Genomic DNA, 16,797 nt, shown 5'->3' with positions numbered 1-16,797 from the left:
AACTAGGCAACCAGGATAGGCACGCACCCAATCTTCTGCAGCATCTAGAAGACGTGCGCACGCGCTAGCCGACGCGACCTCTCGCGCTGAAGGGTGGGGACGACTGAACGTCGCTCTTTCACGTGACTTCGGTGCCTCCTTGTGATTGGATGCCTCGGGGGCGCGGCTCTCGGGCGCGGACGCTCCGGATTGGTGTTTCGGGGCAGTGGGGCGGAACCCCGGCTACAGCCGCGGGAGGTCCGGACACCGGCGGCCATGGGACTCGCCGGTAAGTGCGCATCTGCCCCTCTCCCCTCCCGCACTCTCGGCCACTTCGGGTCGGCGCTGTGCTGTACCTGCTGGAGTGGGGCAGGCTATGTAAGGGATGAAGCCGGTCGGGCTTCAGGCCCGGAAGTCGGGTCAGAGGGTCTCCGGAGTCGAGTGGGGTTGAGGAAGCGTTGAAGGCTGGAGCCGGTTCGTTGGCTAAGGCTGGTGGGGCGAGGGACTGGGGACGGCGGGAGTCCGGGCCTTAGACCCCTGCACACATTCTGGCCATTTTCCTCCTCCCTTTGGGCCTAATCAGACTGTGCCTGACCCCGCCGGGTCGCGGACTGAGCGGGGGCACTCCCTCCTTGGCCCTAGCGCTCCCTAGCCACCTCTCGGAGTGGAGCCAGGCTATCTGTTAAGTACCTTCCCCTTGATCCCCAACCGCCTCCAGGTCTCCCCGAGGCTCCCCAGGAGCCTCCACTACTAATGACTGCTTGGGGCTTGTTGGCTATGTCGAGAATTTTAAGGTCTTCTTGAATTTTCCAGTTTAAGTGGCTGGGTGGAGACTTTGGAGAAATTGCTCAACTTGTGTTTGTACAACTTCTCATCTGTAATTTGAGAGAGAAATAAATCCTATCTCTAAGCCTCTCTTCAGCTTTAAATTCGAAGATTCTCAGATTCTGTTGTATATTGAATGTTCATGTCCTGATGGTGGGCAGAATCCTCAGAACGTTTCAGATCAATGACAAAATTTTAAATAATTTCATTTGGCTCATTACTCACTGTTCATTATCATTCATCTTTTGAAACTGAATAGAACTGGAAGTTCAGGTTTAAGTGACAAATCACAGTAACACAATATTAGTTAAACCACTTCAAAGTGTTAACTTGAGGAATCTCAATATTTGATAATGTTGAATCTTAGAAATTCAGTTCAGCAGACACTGCTGGAGTATTTCTGAGAGCATATTTAAAATGTAGATAAGGGCTGGGGCTGTAGCTCAGTGGTAGAGTGCTCGCCTCACATGTGGAAGGCGTTGGGTTCAATCCTCAGCACCACATAAAAATAAAACATCACATAAAAATAAAATAAAGGTATTGTGTCCATCTACAACTAAAAAAAAATTTTAAAAAATGCAGATGAGTTTATTGGAGAGAATTGATGTTAAGACTTTGCACACATAGTTAATTTGTATTTTCTGAGTTTGCAGGTGAAATCTGCAATTCAGATTAAGGATGGCTTCCCATTGTATAGTTGAGGTTTCTGGAGCCCTCGGCATCTTCATTTGTAAGCTAAGGAAGATTTTTAACTAGATCTCTAAGATTCTTTAGCTATAAAAGTCTAAGAATCTGGGGCTTGGGATATTAGCTCAGTTGGTAGAGTGCTTGCCTTGCATACACAAGGCCCTGGGTTCAATCCCCAGCACCACAAAAATAAATAAATAAATACATAAAATCTCTCTTTCTGTTTGATGTGGAACATTCATTTAAAAAAAAAGTCTAAGAGTCTGTAGTAATATTGAATGAGCATTTCACATTGATATGGCTTTAGGGGATCCCTGAGATATACATTTCTCACTTTAGATATAGGAACTGACTGGAGATGGAGATTGTCTTTACTTTGGCCTTATTTTCAGACTCCACATTGAAAGGAGAGCACTCAGGGAAGAAGGGCCTACATAAAGAAAGTTTAAGGAAAAAAATGAAGGGAGCAGTTTGATTATCACCATCCTTGAATAAGGAAGGAGAAAATATGGATTTTCCACAGCATGAACTCCAGGTGACATTTGAAAAGGTGCTATCTAGTTCCAGATATATTAACATAAACCACAGAGCCAATACCAGCAGAAATTTATGAGATGAATTGAATCAGTGGCTAAGCTCTAGAGCAGGAATCAGCAAACTTTCTGTAAAGAGCCAGATGGTAAATATTTTAGGCTCTGTGGGTCATATGGTCTCTGTGGTAGATAGTCTGCTGTTGTAGCACAAAAGTAGCCATTCACATAAATGAATGGGTGAGTCTATGTTCCCATGAAACTTTTTACTTACAAAACCAGGCAGTAGACCAGAATAATTAGATTTGAATTCTGGGCTGTTTTAATCATCCTTTCTCCCTAAAACTTAGTGGTTTTAAAATAGCAACCATTTTGCAGTTTTTCATGATTCTGTAGTCTACTAGGCATGGCTAATGGTATTTCTGGTCTTGCCAGTGGCCACCAGGGAGGCTGTATTTAGCTAGCAGTTTGGTGAGAGAATGAGTCCAGATAACATGAGCATGGCTGGGCCTCTGGCTCTCTCCTATGTAGTCTGAGAGCTCGTCTCTCTTCATATTGTTTCCTCCATGTCTCTGTAGCACAATAGCTAAACTTCTTGCATGGTAGTTTAGGGTAGTAAGAGTGCATAACTGGAAGCCACAGGGCCTTTTTCAGGCTGAGGTCAAAAATTTGCATACCACTTCTCTTGTGTCCTGTGAGTTAAACCTGATCCAAATACAAGGTGTAGGTGGGATCACCAGTGAAACACATTATGCTGCCTCTAAGGAGCTGAGTGATCTTGGACAGATTCCTTAACCTCCCTTAAGCTTTAGACTTTCCATTTATAAAATAAAGTTGATACCTTATAGGGTTTTGGTGAAGCTACAAATAAGATGCAGAAAACTCTTAGCACACAGTTCCTATTGTATAGTGGCCATTTAATAAGTAGAAGCTGGTAAAATGATAACAGTAGAGGAAAATATGCACATGTATATATATATGTATGTATGTGATGTGTGTGTATGTGATTATTGAAAACAACTGGTTTGATGGTGTTGCAAACCATTATGTACTGTGGTGTAACAAACTCATTTAGAATTATGAATAGCAATGACTTTTTAAAAATTATTATTTGTTCTTTTTAGATATACATGACAATAGAGTGTATTTTGACATATGTACATGGAGTATAATTCTAATTAGGATCCCATTCTTATGATTGTATAAAGATGTGGAGTTACACTGGTTGTGTATTTATATATAAGGATAGGAAAGTTATGTATGATTCATTCTACTGTCTTTCTTATTACCATCCCCCTCCCTTCCCTTCATTCCTCTTTGTCTAATCCATGAACTTCTAATCTTCCCCTCCCTATCCTCTCTGTTTCTGGGTTAGCATCCACATATCAGAGAGAACATTTGGTCTTTGTTCTTGGGATTGACTTATTTTGCTTAGCATAATATTCTCCAGCTCCATCCATTTACTAACAAATGCCATAATTTCATTCTTCTTTAAGGCTGAGTAATATTCCATTGTGTGCATATAACACATTTTCTTTATCCATTCATCTGTTGTAGGGCACCTACGTTGGTTCCATAGCTTGGCTATTGTGAATTGAGTGAGTAGCAATGACTTTTAGAGCAAAATAAAGACACTAGCAAAATCAAGATGTTGCAGAATGTAGTTTTCTTGTATGGCACCTAGTAAACGTTAAGCAAGTAAATGTTGTCAAGTGAGTAAATTCATTATATGCTTTGTTTTTATGTCTAGGGGAAAAGCTAACAAATTTATGTTAACATTAAAACTACTTTCTAACAGGATTTGGAATATGGAATGTGTTGTGTCTCTAAGCTGAGATTCTGTTTTGCTTTTTTTCAGGTAACAGGATACATAACTGGGTTGCTCTTAAGAACTGATGCCTAAATCACCTCAGCATGGCCTGTAGTGGAGGAGGTGGGCATGGCCAGCCTTCCTCAGCTATACTCTCCCCGGTTACCCCTGGAAGTCTTTCCACTTCTAGAACCCGTGCCCATAGCATATGCATGGTGTCTGACTTTTTCTACCCAAACATGGGAGGCGTGGAGAGCCATATTTACCAGCTCTCTCAGTGCCTGATTGAAAGAGGGCACAAGGTCATAATTGTCACCCATGCTTACGGAAATCGAAAAGGCATCCGTTACCTCACTAATGGCCTCAAAGTCTATTACTTGCCTCTGAAAGTCATGTACAACCAATCTACAGCCACGACCCTCTTTCACAGTCTGCCATTGCTCAGGTACATATTTGTTCGGGAGAGAGTCACCATAATCCATTCCCATAGTTCTTTTTCTGCCATGGCCCATGATGCTCTCTTCCACGCCAAGACAATGGGGCTCCAGACAGTCTTCACGGACCATTCCCTTTTTGGATTTGCTGATGTCAGCTCGGTGCTTACAAACAAGCTTCTAACTGTATCTCTTTGTGACACAAACCACATCATTTGTGTCTCTTATACTAGTAAGGAAAATACTGTACTAAGAGCAGCACTGAATCCTGAAATAGTGTCCGTCATTCCTAATGCAGTAGATCCTACTGACTTCACTCCAGACCCATTTAGGAGGCATGATAGTGTAATAACTATTGTTGTTGTCAGCAGACTTGTTTACAGAAAAGGTAATGAAATGATAGCTATATTTGCATTGCAGTCTTTTTTCCTTATAGAAAGCTGTTGAATACTTGTGTGTGTGTGTGTGTGTGTGTGTGTGTGTATATATATATGATGATTGTTTGGTTTTTCATTTTGTTTAATGGTTTTATAATTACTTCTGCATTAACCAGAGTAAAGAAAGCTCTGATGTTGGTTTACACATCCAAGGAGAGAAATTTTTAGAATGGTGATGAATGCTGCCCCCAGCCTTTGATGTTTTAATGGTTGATGAAAGATAAAAACAATAACCTGATGCTGTGTCATCACTAAGATCTTTTACAAAATTAAAATAGCCCTGCACATGTGGTAAGAAGTAAAGGATTCAACCCACCACATGGCCATTTCTTTCTGATTGTAAAGGTAATATATTTTCATTGCAGATGTTTTAAAAGCTAAGAAAAGCACAAAGATGAAAACTAAAATCAGGGGTATCGGTGTTATTCAGAGATGACCCTAATGGACATTTTGATTTATAATTAACTGTCCTTTTTATGCCTATGTTCATATGCTCAATATGAATGGGCCTGTTTGGCACACTACTGTTTTATAGCTTGCTTATTTGATCTAATCATATATGAAACATTGATAATATTGGCAGGTAAGTGGTGAAGAAGAGAGGATTCGATGGCCCAAGGTCAGAGCCTGACTCTACCCTGTTGTATGATCAAGGGCAAGTTATTTAACATCTCTAAGTTTGTTTTTTCATTTGTTTAAGCAACGGTGGGAACTTTGTGAAAGTTCACTGATGGTTCCTATAAAGTCCTTAGCCCAGGTTGTACTTGATAAATGTCCAGGAGTATCAAGGATTTTTTTTTTTCTTCAGTGCAGCACTCATAGACGCCACTAAAGCATTTGTGGAAACTCGTTTACCAGAATCTGAAATAGTCTGATTATTAAAACATTATAGAGCCAGGTGCAATGGTGCACATCTGTAGTCCCAGCAGCTCCAGAGGCTGAGGCAGGAGGATCTCAGGTTCAAAGCCAGCCTCAGCAACTTAGCTAGCTCCCTAGTAACTTAGTGAGACCCTGTCTCAAAATAATAGGGCTGGGGATGTGGCTCAGTGGTTAAGCACCTCTGGGTTCGAACCCTGGTACCAAAAATAAAAATAAATAAAAACATAGAGAGTTACGAATGCTATTTATGAACCTAATAATCATTTATTTACTTTCTTGAAATATTTGAACTTAATTCAAAATATTAACCACACTGAATAGTGAATAGTTTGATGTAGAGCTGCTGGCTTCAGGTACTAGTACATTGATTTCAGTGGCTTCATCTTGCACAGTCACCTTCACAAAGCACAATCTACCATTGCTACTTTGGGCTTCTTTTAAGTGGGGTGAAAACCTAAAGGTGCATGAAGTAATGTTCTCCTGGACTTTTAAAATTTGCTTTCAGTTTTACACAGTGGTTTAAACATTTGTATTCTCATCTGACAAGAACTTAGTTCTATGACTTTTCTTTATTGGATTTTTCAACCATTCAGCTTAGTTTTCGTAGAAACTTATATTGTCATTTTATGTGATACTTAATTAAATTAACCAGTACAGTGACAAGTACAACTGGCATTACACAGATTTGTGAACAGATGCAGCAGGTTTTGGGTAAGCAAGAAGCTTAGCAGTGTACCAGTGTACTAGGGAGTGGCCCAAAACCTAGATATAGTCCCTGGTTGGTATAGTTCACTTTTGGAATGGGAAGCTTAAGTCCACTTAAGGGAGACTGGTAAAAGAAACTTAAACTAAACCATATTTTCTGGGGCCAAGGCAGCAGTATGCTTCTATTCTTTATCTGAGAAGATATGAATGCGGCTGGGGGTGTTGCTCAGTGTAGCTCAGATAGAGCACTTTGCCTAGCATGTGCAAGGCTCTGGGTTCAATCCCCAGCACCAGAAAAATTAAAAATAAAGAAGAAGATATGAATGGACTTGTATTTTATTCTGAATCTCTTTTGGGATATTGGTGACGTGTTTGCTATAACTTAGAAAATATGCTTAATTTATTTTTTAATCAAATAGTATACTTTTGTGAGGTAGCTGAGTATGAGGCATATGTGATTAAGGGTCAGCAAAATTAACTACTCATCCAAAGGTTAAACCTATCACCTTTACTTCATTATTGTGATGTTTTGACCAGCTGAGATAACCACCAACAGAGTGAAGGTACAGCTTCTCCTGTTTAATACTCAACAAATATTTATCGAACTCTTTCCATATGCCAGGCACCCTGCAAATAGTGGCATTCTGAGAAGGAATGGCCACATTTGTAATCCAAAAGTGAGTAGTCATATTAATGGTCCATTCCTTATTAACAAATTAATTTCTTCAGGAGATGTCTATTGTACCAGCTATCAAAAGCATATTGGAGTGGATTAAGTAAGAGAGGCTAAGTCCAAATTTTCTTTGCCCAGATTTCCTGGTTGACTTCTGAGCCCTGTTTTGCTCTCTGGCAGGGTTTCCCCGTGCTCTGTGTGTGGCACACCCCATTTCCTCCTATAGTGGTAATGACAACCTACCATTTGTATTCTGCAGTTCATAAAGCCTCTGCATGGTACAGTACCTCACTTGACCCTCCCAACAACTGTAGGGTAGATGTTATCTGCATGTAACAGACAAAGAAACAGTCTCAGAGAGGGTAAGTAACTCACCCAGGTTACACAGTAAGTAACAGACATGATAAATGTGAGTCCAGCTCTTCTCGAGTTAAGGCCTCTTGTTCCCCTCCTCCCAGCCTGGCCACCATTATCCTAGGATAGATCAGAAAAATGCTTTAAAATATTGTTAGACTGAGCTTTTAAAGAAGTTTGAATTGAGAATTTTTCTTGTCTTTTTGAGAATGGCAATTGAAAGTCTCTTTGTCCGTTCCTTTGTGTTAGACTCTTCTTAGAGGTACCAGAAATGAATTTTTTTTTTGTAGTGAGGAAATAAACCCTTTATTCTGATAACTATTATAGAGCACTGATAGTATTAACCGGTCTCATTTTTTGAAAAGTGATTGTCAGGATTAAATGACAATGCATTTAAAGTACATTGCCTGACATAGGAAGCATTCAGTAAATGTTAAAAATTATCAGCAGTTATGATTATTGCTCTATTTTTATTTGAAGAGTGAACTCTTAACATTGTATTTGAAAGGGGGGGAAGATAGAAAAGAAAGGAAATGAAGGAATCATAGAAGACTAAATGTTATTTAGCCACCTTTTGCTTTATCTAGAAATTCAGTTGATGGATTTGATAATGGACTTAAGACAAAGATAGCTAAGATTTTTAATGAGAAGCCTTCATTAATTCAGAAAAAATACATGGGAATTTATTTTTGATATACGCCATCCTCTTTTGAAAATACCAGCAGAGTTTCTTTAATGAATCCTACTTTGCATTACTTAATGAAAATGACCTTATATGTGTCATTTCTCCCAGCATCTGTTTATAATTGATCTTCCTGTTTGTGGGTAGATGAACATAACAAATGCAATTTGTGGGTGTAAATAACCAAATAGTAGCACCATTGCTATGGCTTTCGATAGCCCCTTACTTTTTCAGACTATAGGTCATGATTTACTTTATTACTTTATATTACATGAGGTTGTGGTTACAGATTATCAGAAAATATTTTTTTAAAAGGAATCAAGATGCATTCTTTTGTTCTGTGGACTGTAAAGATATAACAGTTGAGGTCCATCTACCCTCATTTACTCCCATTCTGGGAAAGTGGGCTATAGCTGGTTCGGGTGGACTTTTTAAAATTCTGGTAACACTGTAGGGTTCATTACAAAATCCTTTGTACAAACTGCGTTTTGAGCAAAGTGCAGGGAGTAATTAGACTTTGTTGCTTAGTCCTTTCCTGTGGCAGGAAGTGGAATTATAGACTGATAGAATTTTATAGCTGAAAGAGACCTTGGTCTTTAGGTACATAGTTCCCTGCAATTAATAGATCAGGAGACTGCCATGATCAAAGGGCTCACTGGTTAAAAACAACAACAACAAAAATACAGCAGAGGCAAGACCTAGATCTCCTGTTAGTCATTCTGCTGTGGAGAAAGCTAACTCAAATTTTAACCACCTTAAATACCACTTAACGTGGACAAGTAAATAACTTAAAGAATAGTATGTTGAAACAGGATTAATTGTCCATATTTTGGGTGTGTGGAAGGTAACAATGAATGTCAGGGTCTTTGTCTTCAAGAATTGCAACTCTTGGGGACTCCTAGGAATTTATGAAGCATTCAAGTCTTGGGAGATTTGGTTTCTCCAAGTGAGTGAATTCTCAGTAGTTCTGATGATTTTTAAAGTTTAAATATTAATATCTCTAACATTCATCTTTATTTTATATTTTCAGGAACCGATTTGCTTAGTGGTATAATACCTGAACTCTGTCAGAAATATCCAGATTTAAATTTCATAATTGGAGGAGAGGGACCAAAGAGAATCATTTTGGAAGAAGTACGAGAAAGATACCAGCTACATGACAGGTACTGATGGCTTCCATAGTGTCGTGGGTGAGAAGATATCAGCTATCCATTTTGGTTTTGACTAGATGTCTGTTTTAGATGTGCTGCTTCTCCTGTGTGTAGTTGATATAAAAATGTAGTATAAGTCCTGTTTTTAAAAGAATTTACATAAAGTGATAAAATGAGAATTCAGTTTTATTTTCTCTATTAGTCCAATATTATGTGACTTTGGGGGACAGTTGTTGGAGGCACTGTGGAAGGCACACACCCACACACAAAAGTAACCACTTTGGAAATATTTATAGATTTCTGAGCCATATTTTGTTGTGATTTAAATAACATGGCACTGGCTGGGCATGTAGCTCCTTGGTAGAGCACTTGCCTAGCATGCACAAGGCCCTGGGTTCAGTCCCCAGCAATGGAAAAAAATAACATGGCCCAAATCATGTAAATTGCTCTGCACACATAGGTTCAGACAGGTATTTTCTTCAGTAACTGATAATACACAAAATGTGTATGTATGAAACATCAATTTTTTTTGGGGGGGGGGGGCGTGCTGGGAATTGAACCCAAGGCCTTGTGCATGCAAGGCAAGCACCCTACCAACTGAGCTATATCCCCAGCCCCTGAAACATCAATTTTGAAAAGGCCATTTTCCTGTTAGAAATGAGACTTTAATATTCAGTCACCAAAGTGTATTAATATTTTTACTAAATGCAAGTTAGTTTTGGAGAAGATGAAATTTGGTATACGTAACAAAAGTTTGAAATATGTTAGTTATATGAGTTGTAACTCAACAGCTTTATAAGGCTTTCTTTTAGATCATTATTTGATGATACTGGTTCTTAGAGGTGGTAAACATTACAATAAAAGAATCTAAGTATAATATAAATAGCTAACTTAGCTTAGAAATTAAATTTCTTTTGTGGCATGATTTTTCACTCCCTTCTTTCTTCCCCTCTCATTTAAAAAATCAGGGTGCGTCTTTTGGGAGCGTTAGAACACAAGGATGTTAGAAATGTCTTAGTTCAAGGACATATTTTTCTTAATACGTCCCTTACCGAAGCATTCTGCATGGCGATCGTGGAAGCAGCAAGTTGTGGTTTACAGGTAAAAAGCTTTCAGGGCTTGTATTGTTGGGATTTCTGTGTTCATATTTTGGAAAGAAAAAAAAAAAACACACTGAGACACATGCTGTAATAATTTTTTAAGTTGATTTTGTTGATTTCCCCGAGGTCTGATTATAGTGGACCATGTATTCCTTTTTTTCTTTTCAAGGTTGTAAGTACCAGGGTTGGTGGAATTCCTGAGGTGCTTCCAGAAGATCTTATTATTTTGTGTGAGCCTTCAGTAAAATCTTTGTGCAAAGGATTGGAGAAAGCTATTTTACAACAGAAGTCGGGGGCATTGCCAGCTCCAGAAAATATCCATAACATAGTAAAGACTTTCTACACCTGGAGGAATGTTGCAGAAAGAACTGAAAAAGTATGTCACATGCTGAGAAAAGATTTTGTCTGAACTCTTGATGTTTCACACACATATTTGCTTTCTTTTACATACAAGTTTGCCATTGATATTGTTGGTTAAGTTTATGAACTCTCTTATAGAAAGAAAGGAACTATGCATTACTTTTGATACACATCCTGGCTAAGTTTTCGTTAAAACATTGCATTTGACTTCTGATTTTGTTGATTTTCCTGAGGAAAATTAGAGCAACCTCATAACTTGTTAATATTTTAAAATATTTAAAATTTAAATATTAAAAAATATTTTTAGTTATAGATGGACACAGTACCTTTATTTATGTATTTATTTATTTTTTGAATGCAGTGCTGAGTATTGAACCCAGTGCCTCACATGTTCTAGGCAAGTGCTCTCCTAATGAGCTATAACCTCAGCCCATAACTTGTTAATATTTGATTCAAGCTGCTTCCTAAACTTTTTTTGGTCCTTTTGCTAACTACTGTGATTTTCTGCAGGAAAATGATTTTTGCATCTTTGAACTGTTTGAGAACATAATAAGTTAGAATTCAAAATATACTTAAAAAGTTGGAAAAATGATCACAATAAAAGACAGCTATAGGGAATTTCAAAAGGACAGGTACAGGAAATAGATTAACACCCTTAGGTAGGAGAGTGTGCTTGTGAGAAATGCTTCCTGATTTTGGTCTAGAGACTTCATTTATTCTATACAGTTTTATCCTTTAGGTCTTTCTCCTGACTACTTCTTCCTCATGCCTTTTATCACCATGTAACAAGCTGAGTGGAAACAACTCATTCATTGTGGAAACAACAATTCATTTTCTTAGTATATAGAAATCCTGGACCAGAAAGACAGCCAGGTAGAGTATGGAGAAGGTTGTAGTGTAGAGTAGTGCTTTATATTTTCAAGGTATGCAATGGAGCAGTTTTTAGCCTGAAGTAGTAGCAAGGTGTAGCAGAGAAGAGAATATATTGTCTTTTACTGTAAGGCTTTTTTACTTAGTTTCAATGATCAGATTCAGTGTATAAAATGAGCCCATATTTGAGAACAAATTCAAAAACATCTTTATCTCTAAAAATGGTCATATGTAATAAAATTTTCAGGTGAAACATAAGATGTTTTTCAATAAATGTTTTTGACTGAAGTGTCTGTGAGGCACTCTGACCTTTTAGAAGTCTTGCAGAATCTCAACCCATGTGAAATAGCTACCTTTTCCTTTGAAAGCTGGAATCTAGCACTGATTATCTGTGACTGTGCATGTCAGAGTTACCTGGGTAACCTCTTCAGACTCTGTCTCCCTGCCCCCTTAGCTCCCCAACCACTTCCTAAATTCTAATGTGACTCTGGGGGAGCAGAGATGGAATTTTGTGTACGGTTAGCAAGGATATTTGGCTAGAGAGGTTTTTGGCTTTTTTTTTTTTTTTTTATTTTTGGTGATACCACTCTTTTGTTCATCCTGATTGAGAACCACAGCTCTTTTAAGTTGTGACTTGACCTTCTTGATGGACATCATATAAAGAATTCTGAGCTATTATACGTAAAGAATTATGGTGACAGTTTGTCAGCATACATTAAAAGAGCTAGTTAGGACTTTTCTTGTAACCACATATTTTCTTTTAGTTATGTTTAAAGTAATAATAAAGCATCTGTATATTTTTTTCTATTTTATACTCTGGTAGTTTATTGTATACATTTAGAAAAAAGTAAATCCTTATCGATAACAGATTGTCACATTCTCGTCATAGTAGTAAATTGTTATTTTATCACCTAAGATAATAAATTAACTGACATGAAAAAAAAAAAACCTGGACAAACATGTCAATTGTAGTTGGTCTTTTAATTCTAGACATTGTGATTCTTTTCTTTCTTTCGAGATTGAACCCAGGGGCACTTAACCACTACTACATTCCCAGCCCTTTTTTATATTTTATTTAGAGACAGGGTCTCACTGAGTTGCTTAGTGCTTTGCTAAGTTGCTGAGGCTGGCTTTGAACTTGCAATCCTCCTGCCTCATCCTCCAGAGCTGCTGGGGTTACAGCTTGAGCTGCCATGCTTGGCAACATTTTAATTCTTTTAAACTCCTTTTAACTGTGTTGTTCAGAAAGTTGATCACAAAATTAAATTGGGCTTCAGCCTTCACATAATTTTCAGCATCATCCTGATTAAAATGTTTATATTTAAAATGTCCTCAGGATAGAAGAACTAGATGAAAGTGTCCTATACTTTTCAAAGGCCACTGACTTGTAGATCTTGTACTTCATGTTGTAACTTTTCTTGAATTTAAAAGAAGATGGTTTACAGGTCTGTGAAACGAAGCACAAGTAATGCTTAAAGGCAGTTAAAAAATGGTCATGCTGGCCCATTTGATGTGTTCTAAACAAGTATGTTTAAAGATCTTTGGTTTTTGCTATTTTAGAGCAAAACGTGCTCAGCAATGTTTTAAAAAGCAAGCCACCTACTTACCAATTCTCAGCAGCAAACTCAGTTTGCTCAAGTGTGAACTATGCTGCCTACTAAAATTTACCCGCTATTTTCCCCTGTTTTACTTGCAGTCTGTGGAATGTTTCTGAGTAGCATGGATGGCCTTGTGGCAGTTGAAAGAAGAGCCTGTGTAGCCCCAGAAGCCCACTATATTGTGGCACTCTGATTATGCCTGATGTCTGCCAGATGCCAGTGAGAGCTTTCTTTGACCAGTCAAGGCATTGACAAGGCCAGTCCTGCTTGAGCACTGCTAAAGTCAGTGTTGAATTAAATATCCTTTGCATTGGTGACCCAAAAGAACTGTTCAGAAATTGTAGGTCTTTGGTATTCTAGTACTCAGCTAAAGTTGATGGTGATCTCCTAGGGGAGAGGAATTAATTGTAGCTTATTCTTTGTGTCACACATATCTAGCCCAGTCTTTTGCCCAGACTGGGCAATGTACCCAATGAGAGTTGTATCAAAGGGCATTAAGGACATCCTTACTATAACAACAACAATAAACACGAGCAACTTCTGTTTATGTTTCTGAAACTTTCCTGGTCAGTGTGAATTGTCCTTTGATGGGTCCACCAGCTCATTCTCAGTCTTCTCTCCTTCAGGTGTACGAACGGGTGGCGGGGGAAGCTGTGCTGCCGATGGACAAGCGACTGGACAGGCTCATCTCTCACTGTGGCCCAGTAACAGGCTATATTTTTGCTTTTTTAGCTGTGCTCGACTATCTCCTCCTTGTTTTCCTGAGGTGGATGACTCCAGATTCTATCATTGATGTTGCAATGGATGCCACGGGGCCAAGCGGTGCCTGGACTCATCAAAATCCTGACACTACACAAAGGGTTGAGAATGATGAGGTTTTAGACACACCCAGATAGAATAGAAAACCCAGGTTGTAAAGTTTTAAACATTTGTAATAATTCTATTAAGGTGATTGAAAACAACCTTGCTTTGTTTGTTTTTGATTGTTAATTTTAGCAAGTTATGCTACCTCTATATCATTCGATATTTTCTTTTGAGGAAAGAGAAACTTATGCAATTCCTGAGTGTAGAAACTCCTTGCACTTCCTTAAAATGTAGAAGAGAACGTTTAAGCCACTCAGGTATGAAATTTTTCAGATTACTGAAATCCTTCTAGCAGAGATGTTTTAACATTATATTTTGAGAGCTTTGGGTGCTGAAGGGCCAAACGTTTCTGGGCATTTTTTGGCCAGTTTTTAACGTTAAAGCATTAATTAGACACTCACCAGATGTTTACAAGTTTTCTTTAGGGAAGTACAACAATTACATGTTCGTATACATTTATTAGATATTTAAGTCATGCTCTTAAAACATTTATTGGGTCCATTCAGTAAGCATTACATCTAATCAGCGGGTTTCTTAAGTAAGATGGTCTGTCAGTTACCAGCATGTTTTGAGTACCTGCTTTTGTGTAGAATGTTGAACTAGCTTCTTCCTGCTGTTAAGGACCCTGGTTGCATTTGCTCTTTGCTCATCTTTCAGATGGCTTCTTTTGTTATAGTCATAGTTGACATGAGATGGTAAAATGTCTAACATGCCAGAACTCATATTAGTTAATGCCAGGAAAAGTCACCGGCATCCTCTTAAGTATTTCTTTGATCGGTTATGTGTATTCTCCTCAGTAGAGCCTTCATCTTCAGTTATGTTTATGAAGCTTTTGATTTTTAATTTCTAGGGACCGATATCACTGTTGATAGTGCAGAGAAGCCCTCCACATTTTCAGTGCATAATTTAGTCTTCTGTAAATGGCCTTTGTGTTTTCTGAGCAGAATGTATGAGGTGTGCCATCTCACAACCAGCTGCTACCCTATCCTTTTGATATAAGTCGTTTCCTTCACTGTGGCCTAGCTGATGTCTGATAAGTATTGTCAATGTGCAAAAAGGCTTTACTTAAGAATGTTTTATTTATAGCAAACCAACTCTGAAAATCTTAGGACACAGTCTTTTTGTGAGTGGATGTTGTTAACTATAATTATTGTTGCCCAGAGCCATGGGTTTTTAAACCCCAAATTATCCACATGATGTGTATTATTAATTCTTTGAACTCTTTAGAATAAGCTTTTGTGAAAAAAGGACTGTGAATCAAAACAATGAGGCACTTGTGGGTGCACTAGATAGATTCTGTCAGTATTGTGATTCTGTACAGGATTTTTAAAATGATAACATTCACAAAACTTCTTACTTTTTAAGAGTATCTTAATATGCCTATTATCCGGTTGCCATTGGTATAAAAGAAATATATTTGTGTTTTGTTTGTACTAAAACACAAATGCAAGAGTGCAATTTTTAAAATCTAGAAGCTAGGGATTCTTTTGTTGGAGAAAAATGGACTGATCCAAACTATTCAGACCTACTAGGATTTTTATGCATTGAAACTGACATAAATATGAAATAAACAGTGCAATATTCATGGTAAAGTGAGAAATGGTTAACATTTGGTTTTATTTATTCTACTCAGCAATTTTAAAAGGTACACTACTATTTTTTCCTTTTGCTTCTTAATTTATTTTTCAAATTTGTCATTGAATTCTTCAGTTGTTATTTATTTAAAGTGAAAATAGCATTTAAAATTGTTTTTGCATGTAAGATGTGTACTTTACAAGTGAGAAATTATTTTCCTTTTTTTGGTTTTCAAACAAATGGAAGTAAGTTTATTTGTCTTACATAAATCTTAATTTTCAGACTTCCTGGATACCTTAGTTGTAACTGTCAGTGTTGCACTGGTCAGTATGTGGAAACACATTGTTCTACCCGATTACTTAATGTTTATTTAAAAGTGAAATTACATTGATGAGGAATTTATTAAAAATATATTGTATTTCTTTTGCTATTACAGATGGTCGCACACGTAAAATTGGTTTGTTAAAACATGCTACATGCCCAAAAATAAAGATGAGAATGACATTTTTGACAATTTTCTGAGTTTGTCTTGTTTTATGGACAGGATATTAGTTACTGGTGGAACAGGGTCCTCCCGCCCCACCCTCCCTTTTGTTTTTCAGTGTAAATACGTTGCTTGGTTTGTTAGTAAAACAGGAAATGTCCTTCAGATGATGACTCATTCTCCATCATCTTTTATTTCTACAAATACTCTTTCTTACTCATGGAAGAGCAAGTTCCATTGCACCATTGTTTCCTGACCCAAATAAGCCCTTGTTTTGCACTGCACTAGAGTTCTCACATAGGATAAATGAATGCATCTATACACTATTGTTTATGTGAACTACATAATTATACTTTATATCTTGCCAGATATTGTAAGAGGAATTTGGATTTGGAATTTGTTTATAAAAGCCCAGCTTTTCCCACCCCCTTTGTTAGAACCACTGTAAAGTAGTCACCTACATTAAATCAGATTTTAGTTCTGATTTATCTTACACCAGAACTTATTTTTGGCAATGTCATGTATTATAGGTTTGTATTTACTTTTGTAAAGTGTTTTTAAAGACCTTTTTATCTATCCTTGTATGCCCAGAAGGATGTGTCCAGATGTTAAATTGTATGATTCTGTGATTGGGTTTTTTATATGAAATTATGAAAATTAATTCCAGTTTTCTACAAAATTTAATTTGTTTTCTGCATTACTTTGGGGAGTTGAGTTTATTTTATCCTTGATCATTTATATTAGGCTGAGGCTCAGTGGATCTCAACTGAGAGATGGGGGATTATTTTGTTCCCAAGGGG

General features: G+C 37.8%; 1 protein-coding gene across 6 annotated transcripts; it reads left to right on the top strand.

Annotated features, from left to right (window-relative positions):
• The first annotated feature begins 214 nt into the window (after positions 1–214).
• Piga (phosphatidylinositol glycan anchor biosynthesis class A) lies at positions 215–16,027 on the top strand. 6 transcript variants are annotated; one of them, XM_071606320.1, is made up of 6 exons: positions 215–268; positions 3,880–3,954; positions 9,026–9,158; positions 10,115–10,247; positions 10,416–10,622; positions 13,701–16,027. In XM_071606320.1, exons 2-6 carry the CDS (start codon positions 3,936–3,938, stop codon positions 13,968–13,970), a joined length of 762 nt encoding a protein of 253 aa, XP_071462421.1. In that variant the 5' UTR covers positions 215–268; positions 3,880–3,935; the 3' UTR covers positions 13,971–16,027. The 6 variants fall into 6 exon arrangements, with proteins under 6 accessions (XP_071462421.1, XP_027802340.1, XP_071462419.1 ...); XM_027946539.3 differs by having other exon boundaries at positions 3,880–4,653; XM_071606318.1 differs by having other exon boundaries at positions 3,880–4,653; positions 13,807–13,892.
• The last annotated feature ends 770 nt before the right edge of the window (positions 16,028–16,797 follow it).

This window comes from Marmota flaviventris, chromosome X (genome assembly GCF_047511675.1).
Source record: "Marmota flaviventris isolate mMarFla1 chromosome X, mMarFla1.hap1, whole genome shotgun sequence".
Lineage (NCBI taxonomy): Eukaryota > Metazoa > Chordata > Mammalia > Rodentia > Sciuridae > Marmota > Marmota flaviventris.
Note: the sequence above shows the minus strand (reverse complement) of the source record. Positions and strands in the feature narration are given on the sequence as shown.

Bases quoted from the DNA above. Each gene is read 5' to 3' on its own strand.
- Piga (XM_027946539.3), top strand. From the start codon at position 3,936: ATGGCCTGTAGTGGAGGAGGTGGGCATGGCCAGCCTTCCTCAGCTATA. The intron at 4,654-9,025 runs GTAATGAAATGA...TTATATTTTCAG, and splicing joins CAGACTTGTTTACAGAAAAG to GAACCGATTTGCTTAGTGGT. The intron at 9,159-10,114 runs GTACTGATGGCT...TTAAAAAATCAG, and splicing joins AGATACCAGCTACATGACAG to GGTGCGTCTTTTGGGAGCGT.